Below are 7,748 nucleotides of genomic sequence, written 5' to 3' on the forward strand. Positions count from 1 at the left end.
TGAGACAAGAGAAGGGTGTGAACCCAGGAGGTGGAGTTTGCAGTAAGCCGAGATCACGCCATTGAATTCCAGCCTGGGAGACAGAGCGAGACTCTGTCTCAAAAAATAAATAAATGAATAAATAAATAAAAATAAAATAAAAATAAAACAAAACTTTCTCATGCTTGCTTCGGCAGCACATAGACTAAAACAAAACTTTCTCACATCAACAACTGAAAAGGTAGGCCGGATGCAGTGGTTCACATCTGTAATCACAACACTTTGGGAGGCTGGGGCTGGAGGATCACTTGAGTCCAGGAGTTTGAGACCAGCCTGGGCAACACAGTGAGACCCCATCTCTACAAAAGAAAAAATTAAAATAAAATAATTAGCTGGATGTGGTGATGTGACCGTGTAGTGCCAGTTACTCAGAGGCTGAGGTGGGAGGATTGCTTGAGCTCAGGAAGTCCAGGCTTCAGTGAGCCATGATCGTGCTACTGCACTTCAGCTTGGGTGACAGAGTGAGACCCTGTCTCAAAAAAGAAAAAAAAGTTAACAAGTTAAAGTACAAATGGAGGAAATATGTCTGCAACAAACATGACAAGTCTTTAATATCTGTACTTTATGAGTGCCCCCCAAACAATAAACCAACTTCCCAACTTTTAAAATGGGCAAATAGAAAAGTGGGCAAATGGACATAAACAAATTCACAAAAAAGAAAATAAAACTGACAAAAAATAGCCATGTGAAAAAACAATCCAGCTAACTAGTACTCTAAGAAATGCAAGTACAAAAGATGAGAAATAACCATTTCAAACTAATTTTTTTAAAAAAGTCTGTGATGTCAGGTATATGGAAAATGGGCATTTCTCAGGGAAAACTAATAAGCTTTCCTGTAAGATAATTTAGAAAACATTTAAAAATATACTCCTTTTATAAAGCCATAATCATGTTTAAAAGAATAATAACATGGAAGAAAATTCACAAGATCGTGCTAAGTGAAGAAGGCAGAATACATCTTCGCAAGGCATTATCCCAATTATGCCAGACATGCCATGGATATACATAGAGAAAACACCGGAGACAACATACCAAAATATTAAATATACTTGACTCTAGGAGGTAAAACTGAGTGTTTTATGTTCCCCTATTTCCTATTTATGCAATAGATTTAAAAAGTGTTTTTACGACTAATTATACAATTCAAAAATTGCCTGTGTTGGAAAGCATGAAAGTACATGAAATTGTACTACCCTGGAAACCCCAGGAAGTGTTTAGTTTGGAAAGCCAGGGCCACCTGCTAGTGGGTGAGTCATGGGCACAGGCTCGCACCTGCCACCGCAGACGCCACACAGGCTGCTGCGCCTCTCCAAGCGAAATGCCCCACGTGTGCCAACGGCCACCTCGGCCGTCGCCCTGCGCCTGGCCCGCAGCCAGAGGAAGCCCAGCAACTTCTGCTCTTTCTTAATTTCTGGAAAACAGGGAAGAGAGGCCTTTTCAAAGTTCGCAGGATCGGGCCATTTTGTGCTCCACTTTGGAACAAATCGGAAGCCAGGGACTTCCAGATGCGCCACCGCCGTCCCGGGACCGCCGCTCCCGCAAGCGTCCGCACTGCGGCCGGGGCGCGCAGCCTGAGAAAGGCCCGGGGCACGACGCTCCGGGGGCGGCCAGAGCCCTCTTTGAAGTCTGCCGACGGGTTCCGAGCCTCTCACAAGCCAGCCAAGACCGACCAGCCCCGGTGACCACAGGCCAGCCACGCGGTCGCCCGGGGACGCGCGTGCTCCGCAGGGACAAAGGGTCGGGAAACTTGAACTCCGGCCAGTCCCGGAGAGACCCGGGCTGGTGGTCGCCATGGCAACGGAATCGGGCCCTCCGAGATCCGCCGCCCTGGTGCAGCAGCGGCGGGGGTGACCCGGCCCGCTCTAGGTGGGTGCCCGCGCCCGGGCCCCGGCCGTCCCTCCCCGCCCCCAGGCCGCGGCCGCGGGAGCCGGCGACTGACCCTCGGCAGCTCCTGTAGTCACGTGGCGCTGGGAACCCGGCGGGGGGAGGTTGGGGACGGGCCTGGCAGTTGTGAACTCGAACCTGCCGCTGTCGCCGCGGCGGGGCGGGGAGCAGGAGTGGGCCGCGGAGGCCGGCCTTCGGGCTCCATGGACGGGCGCCGCGCCCCTGCACAGCCCGCCGCAGAGGTACGGCCCCGGCAGGGGCGCGGGGGGCACCGCGGGCCCGCGGGGGGCCGCTCCACCTGCGGGGCGCGTGACCGTGAGTGTGCGCGACCGTGTGTGAGTGCGCGGGGGGGACGCTGCTGGATCTGCGGGGGTGGGGGAGCGCACCTGCGCACAGGCTCCGCGAGCTGCGCCGTGCGTGGGACCCGAAATGGCTCACTCGCAAGAACGGGACCTGTGTGCCCGGGAGCGTGGACGGAGGACACGCATCAGTACAAAAGGGCGGTGTGGGAGTTCTGCCACCCGCGGGCATCTACGATGCGGAAGGGGATTCTGACTGAGTCCTGGTCACAGCAGCTGGCCCTGCACAGCCCCATGGGAAATAGGCCTGGAATTCCTGTCGGGAGGAGGTTGAGGGAAGGGGAGCCAGCAGGGATTCCAGAGTTCCTGCCGTAGGCCGGCCTTTGGCCATCAGGGAAAGCCCAGTCTCTGGCCACAGAATGGAGAATTCGTTCTGTGACCTTAGCAGGGAAGGAAGTGATCCCCAAAGACAGCAGTGTGCTTCCTTGTTGAAGGGGCACATTCATTTATTAATCCAATGTCCATTAAGGTCACTCTGCCAGGCAGGGTGTGAGGCTTATGGCTGGTGCTTGTGGCTCTGTGGGGGAGGGGTTGTGGCTGGTGAGGACACAAAGCTGACTGCCCTAGAGGAGCTCAGAGCCTCACTCCTGTTTTCTCTCCCCTCCCCACAGGTAAGGCTGGCCTCTCCGCAGTCAGAGGTCTGAGCTCTGCCATGGGGGTAGGGGTGTCTTTATTGCTGCAGTTTTCTCTGACACCTGGGGGCTACCGGAGTGTGGGCCGAAGCAGGCGCTGCAGCCGCGGAAGTATTCCCAGGAACATCCCCAAGAGGAGCTGGAAAAAGCCTCATCCCCAGCTCTGCAGTCTCCAGGGTAGAGTCTGTCCTTTGCTGTGCTCCCAAACCACTCCACAACTGGGGTGCACAGGCGTCCCCATCCCGGCGGAAGGAAATGGCCCTTTCTCATATCCTGGGGTCTTCGCTGTGCACAGTCTGACACTGGGAATGAGTGACCTTTGTGTTCCCTGAGAAGAGAGTGGCCTCTAGGGAATTTAGAAGGATGTGTCTGGAGCTTGTGAGCAGGCACAGAAGGGCCCTTAGGAACCTAACTGCTTCCTTCCTCCTTCCGCGGAGGAGGCTCCTGTGCAGGAGTCTGGGCTCCCCTGAGCTGTGGAAGAGCTGAACACGGGGCAGCCCCTGGCGAGGCTGGGGCAGGACCGGGCAGGGGACCGAGATTGCAATCTCATCTTCCCTCCCCTTCTCTTGCCCCAGTAATCTCCAGCACCCCGAGGGAGGCAGAGCCAGTGATCAGACCCTGAAGGCAGCAGGCTGTGGGTGTTCCTTGGATTCAGGGAGAGCATTCCTTCCTGCAATGTCCTAATTTGTGTGGGTGGAAGAGGGCAGGCGGGCAGAATGTGGGCACAGTCTGGGCAGGCAGTGGTCTGGCGTTAGACTGGTGGGAGTAGCACCCAGGGCTCTGCTTCTGTTCCCGGAGAAGGGCTGTTCTCACTTGTCCTCCAGCCTCCTGCAGAGACTGCAGTTAGTAATGCTGAAAGTGCCTCCCCTGTGGGGCTAGGAATGAAAGGCTATAGAAACTTTTTTCTCTGAGATCTTTGCAAACCCAGGCATTTTAGAGGAAAGAGCACCTGCCTGGAAGTTTAAAGACCTGTTCCCTAGTCTTGGTTCTGCTGTTGGCTTACTGTGTCACCTTGGGCAGGTCTCCTCATCTTTGATGCCTCACAGTTGCTTCATCTGTCAAACAGGAAGCTCAGTGTCTGCTTGTCCAGCTTCACAGAGTTGCTGTGCAGCTCAGATGTGGCATAGAAAATAGCAGACACAGGGAGAGGGCAGCAGGAAAGCGCTTGGAAAAGCATAAGGCACTGTAGGGAGCAGTGGCCACGTTTTCTGGTGAGTCTTGTGGCAGGAATGTTTGTGCAATCAGCACTGGAGCATTTACTCCCTGTCTGACACTGGGGTAGCTGCCATGAGGGGGATTCTAGTATCAGAGTCCCTCCCTTCTGGAAGTTTCCAGGGCAATAAAGACATAAGACAAACATCCTTGAAATGTTATCTAAAAACCCAAGATTGAAATAATACCTATCACACAAGGAAACAGGAGAGTAGTCTAGCTCTGTGTCCAGGGCTCTAGGGGTTCACAGATGGCAGCTCCTGTCCGGGGCTGAGGTTGGGAGGGGAAAAACAGGGGCAGGGTAAGTTGGTCTCTGGAGTGACTGTGCTTTTCCACCCTCAGCAAAGGAAGAACCGATGCTGGAACGTCGTTGCAGGGGCCCCCTGGCCATGGGCCCGGCCCAGCCCCGACTCCTTTCTGGGCCCTCCCAGGAGTCACCCCAGACCCTGGAGAAGGAGCCCCACAGGCTGAGGCAACAAGGCACGTCAGTGGCCCAGTCCGGTGCCCAAGCCCCAGGCAGGGCCCATCGCTGTGCCCACTGTCGAAGGCACTTCTCTGGCTGGGTGGCTCTGTGGCTTCACGCCCGCCGCTGCCAGGACCGGCTGCCCTTGCCCTGCCCTGAGTGTGGCCATCGCTTTCGCCATGCCCCCTTCTTAGCACTGCACCGCCAGGTCCATGCTGCTGCCACCCCAGACCTGGGATTCGCCTGCCACCTCTGTGGGCAGAGCTTCCGAGGCTGGGTAGCCCTGGTTCTGCATCTGCGGGCCCATTCTGCTGCAAAGCGGCCCATCGCTTGTCCTAAATGCGAGAGACGCTTCTGGCGACGAAAGCAGCTTCGAGCTCATCTGCGGCGGTGCCACCCTCCCGCCCCGGAGGCCCGGCCCTTCATATGCGGCAACTGTGGCCGGAGCTTTGCCCAGTGGGACCAGCTAGTTGCCCACAAGCGGGTGCATGTAGCCGAGGCCCTGGAGGAGGCCGCAGCCAAGGCTCTGGGGCCCCGGCCCAGGGGCCGCCCGGCGGTGACGGCCCCCCGACCCGGTGGGGATGCCGTCGACCGGCCCTTCCAGTGTGCCTGCTGTGGCAAGCGCTTCCGGCACAAGCCCAACTTGATCGCCCACCGCCGCGTGCACACGGGCGAGCGACCTCACCAGTGCCCCGAGTGCGGGAAGCGCTTCACCAATAAGCCCTACCTGACTTCCCACCGGCGCATCCACACCGGCGAGAAGCCCTACCCGTGCAAAGAGTGCGGCCGCCGCTTCCGGCACAAACCCAACCTGCTGTCTCACAGCAAGATTCACAAGCGATCCGAGGGGTCGGCCCAAGCCACCCCAGGCCCGGGGAGCCCCCAGCTGTCAGCCGGCCCCCAGGAGTCCGCGGCCGAGCCCATCCCAGCTGCACCGCTGAAACCGGCCCAGGAGCCGCCGCCGGGGGCCCCGCCAGAGCCCCCGCAGGACCGGGCCGAGGCGCCCCCCTCCCTCTTCTGCTGCGACGACTGCGGCAGGAGCTTCCGGCTGGAGCGCTTCCTGCGGGCCCACCAGCGGCAGCACACCGGGGAGCGGCCCTTCACCTGCGCCGAGTGCGGGAAGAACTTCGGCAAGAAGACGCACCTGGTGGCGCACTCGCGCGTGCACTCCGGCGAGCGGCCCTTCGCCTGCGAGGAGTGCGGCCGCCGCTTCTCCCAGGGTAGCCATCTGGCTGCACACCGGCGCGACCACGCCCCCGACCGGCCCTTCGTATGTCCCGACTGCGGCAAGGCCTTCCGCCACAAGCCCTACCTGGCGGCGCACCGGCGCATCCACACCGGCGAGAAGCCCTATGTCTGCCCCGACTGCGGCAAAGCCTTCAGCCAGAAGTCCAACCTGGTGTCGCACCGGCGCATCCACACGGGCGAGCGGCCCTACGCCTGCCCCGACTGCGACCGCAGCTTCAGCCAGAAGTCCAACCTCATCACTCACCGCAAGAGCCACATCCGGGACGGCGCCTTCTGCTGTGCCATCTGTGGCCAGACCTTCGATGACGAGGAGAGACTCCTGGCCCACCAGAAGAAGCACGATGTCTGAGACGGTGGGCGGGGCGGTGTTGGCTGAGAGAGGGCTGGGGTCCTTCGTGGTGGGAGTCGCAGTGGCCTGGGGGTGCCTGTCTGGTGCTGGAGTAGGGGACAATGGGAATCCCAGAGGGGACAGAAGACGCGGGGAGTGATCTGGGTGGGCCCTGTTAGCGAGAGAGGTCAACCCCGGTGGCTAGGGAACCCACTTCTAAGTGCAGGGACACCGGCCTCCAGCTGGTGTGTGCTGAGGTTCCAAGCTGACTGCCCTGTGCCCTGGAAAAGTAGCAATAGCATCTGCCCCTTAGAGCCCTCTGGCTAGAGGAGCCACCAGTGGAAAGGAAAACCTTCCATCCTCTGGTGTTAACGCCTTAATGTCCCTGTCTTTTACTGTAAGTTACTTCAGATCATTTTTGGAAATAGGCGAGGTACAGTCCTGTAAATGAATGCTCTGGGCTAGATACAGCTTGGAGAACCTGCTGGCCTTGTTAGACAGCACTTGGGCCTTTGCCAGCAGCAAGAGGTGAAGCCGAGCCATTCTAACCTCTCCTTTCCCCTCCCACCTGCCCCCTGCATAGGCTCCCAGACTTGGAGAGACCCATCTGCTATTAGCACTTCCATCCTCTTCCTTCCCAAAGAGCAGACCCCCAGGGCGTTTACTCCTTGGTCTGTCTCGCTTTATCTGTCGCCCCTCCCAGCACTGAGAGCCTCCCCTGGCTGTCAGCAGCACTGTGTCCAGGCTCTTGTCTGAACACTGCAGCCCCTCCTTTGCTCCTTCCAGAGCTCAGCATGTCATGGCAAGGACTGCCCCATTGGTGATGGAGGGCCAGCTGAGGGGAAGTTACCGGTGAGTTTCCTTTTCACCATTTCTAGCATATGGACACCTGGCCTCTGCTTGAGCACTTAGGTGACAGGAACTTCCCCACCTCCTGAGGCCCTGGATGATTCTAATTGTTAGAAATCCTTCCTTATAATGAATGAATTCTGCTTTCCTATAATTTCTACCTATCGGGCCTTGTTCTGTTCTCTGGAACTAAACAGAACAACCATTTATCCCCCCTTTTCAAACTAGAGAATAAAGATTTGGTTTTAGAACTAGTGTCTGGGGAGTATTCCTTTTTCCTGGGGAGCTGCGACATGTCAGGAGGAGCAGCATGCTCTCCTCCCTAGAAGGCCAGGGTGGGTGGAGGAGTACTGTGGTGGGGCTCTGGCCACAGGCCACATGCCCAGCTTGTTGAGCTCTGGCACCCGGCCTCAGTGCTTCCCTGAGCATACCCAGGCAGTTGGGCTAATTCTCTGGGTGGTGGGCCGAGGCTCCGGAGAACTGTGGTGCGTGGAATGCTCTCAGCTTGGTCCCAAGGTTTATGTTCTTGGTCACTTGCCCTCCTAGGTGGGCCCAGTGACGCCGAATCTTTCTCACCACCTGGGCCTTTATGAAACTCCAGCGAGCGCTCTGAGCTCTTTTGAGGGGTGCTGGGTGTTAACAGACTTTGGTTATACCTGGACTCTGCCTCCAGTAGCCCTTCAGAGGCTGGACAGAAGAAGGAGCCTCTGGGAGGGGAGGCGGTTCCCAGCAGC

The 7,748-nt window shown here is 57.7% G+C and overlaps 2 protein-coding genes across 7 annotated transcripts; one reads left to right on the plus strand and one right to left on the minus strand.

Moving 5' to 3' along the window:
* Positions 1 to 427: 427 nt before the first annotated feature.
* On the minus strand, positions 428 to 1,832 carry LOC140709723 (uncharacterized). Its single transcript, XM_073009492.1, has one exon. The coding sequence runs from the start codon at positions 1,830 to 1,832 to the stop codon at positions 1,254 to 1,256; it is 579 nt and encodes a 192-aa protein (XP_072865593.1). The 3' UTR covers positions 428 to 1,253.
* REPIN1 (replication initiator 1) lies at positions 1,808 to 7,265 on the plus strand. 6 transcript variants are annotated; one of them, XM_007983420.3, is made up of 3 exons: positions 1,808 to 1,905; positions 2,894 to 3,091; positions 4,469 to 7,265. In XM_007983420.3, the coding sequence occupies exons 2-3, from the start codon at positions 2,935 to 2,937 to the stop codon at positions 6,184 to 6,186; spliced, it is 1,875 nt and encodes a 624-aa protein (XP_007981611.1). In that variant the 5' UTR covers positions 1,808 to 1,905; positions 2,894 to 2,934; the 3' UTR covers positions 6,187 to 7,265. The 6 variants fall into 6 exon arrangements, with proteins under 6 accessions (XP_007981611.1, XP_037846870.1, XP_007981610.1 ...); XM_037990942.2 differs by lacking the exon at positions 1,808 to 1,905 and adding an exon at positions 1,922 to 2,258; XM_007983419.3 differs by lacking the exon at positions 1,808 to 1,905 and adding an exon at positions 1,922 to 2,165.
* The last annotated feature ends 483 nt before the right edge of the window (positions 7,266 to 7,748 follow it).

Source organism: Chlorocebus sabaeus, chromosome 21 (genome assembly GCF_047675955.1).
Source record: "Chlorocebus sabaeus isolate Y175 chromosome 21, mChlSab1.0.hap1, whole genome shotgun sequence".
In the NCBI taxonomy this organism is placed as follows: domain Eukaryota; kingdom Metazoa; phylum Chordata; class Mammalia; order Primates; family Cercopithecidae; genus Chlorocebus; species Chlorocebus sabaeus.

Excerpts from the sequence above, each read along its gene's own strand:
- LOC140709723 (XM_073009492.1), bottom strand. The coding sequence starts at position 1,832 with ATGGCGACCACCAGCCCGGGTCTCTCCGGGACTGGCCGGAGTTCAAGT.
- REPIN1 (XM_007983418.3), top strand. The coding sequence starts at position 2,127 with ATGGACGGGCGCCGCGCCCCTGCACAGCCCGCCGCAGAG. Across the intron at positions 2,166-2,964 it reads CTGCACAGCCCGCCGCAGAG|TTTTCTCTGACACCTGGGGG; the intron begins GTACGGCCCCGG and ends TTATTGCTGCAG. Across the intron at positions 3,092-4,468 it reads CCAGCTCTGCAGTCTCCAGG|CAAAGGAAGAACCGATGCTG; the intron begins GTAGAGTCTGTC and ends TTCCACCCTCAG.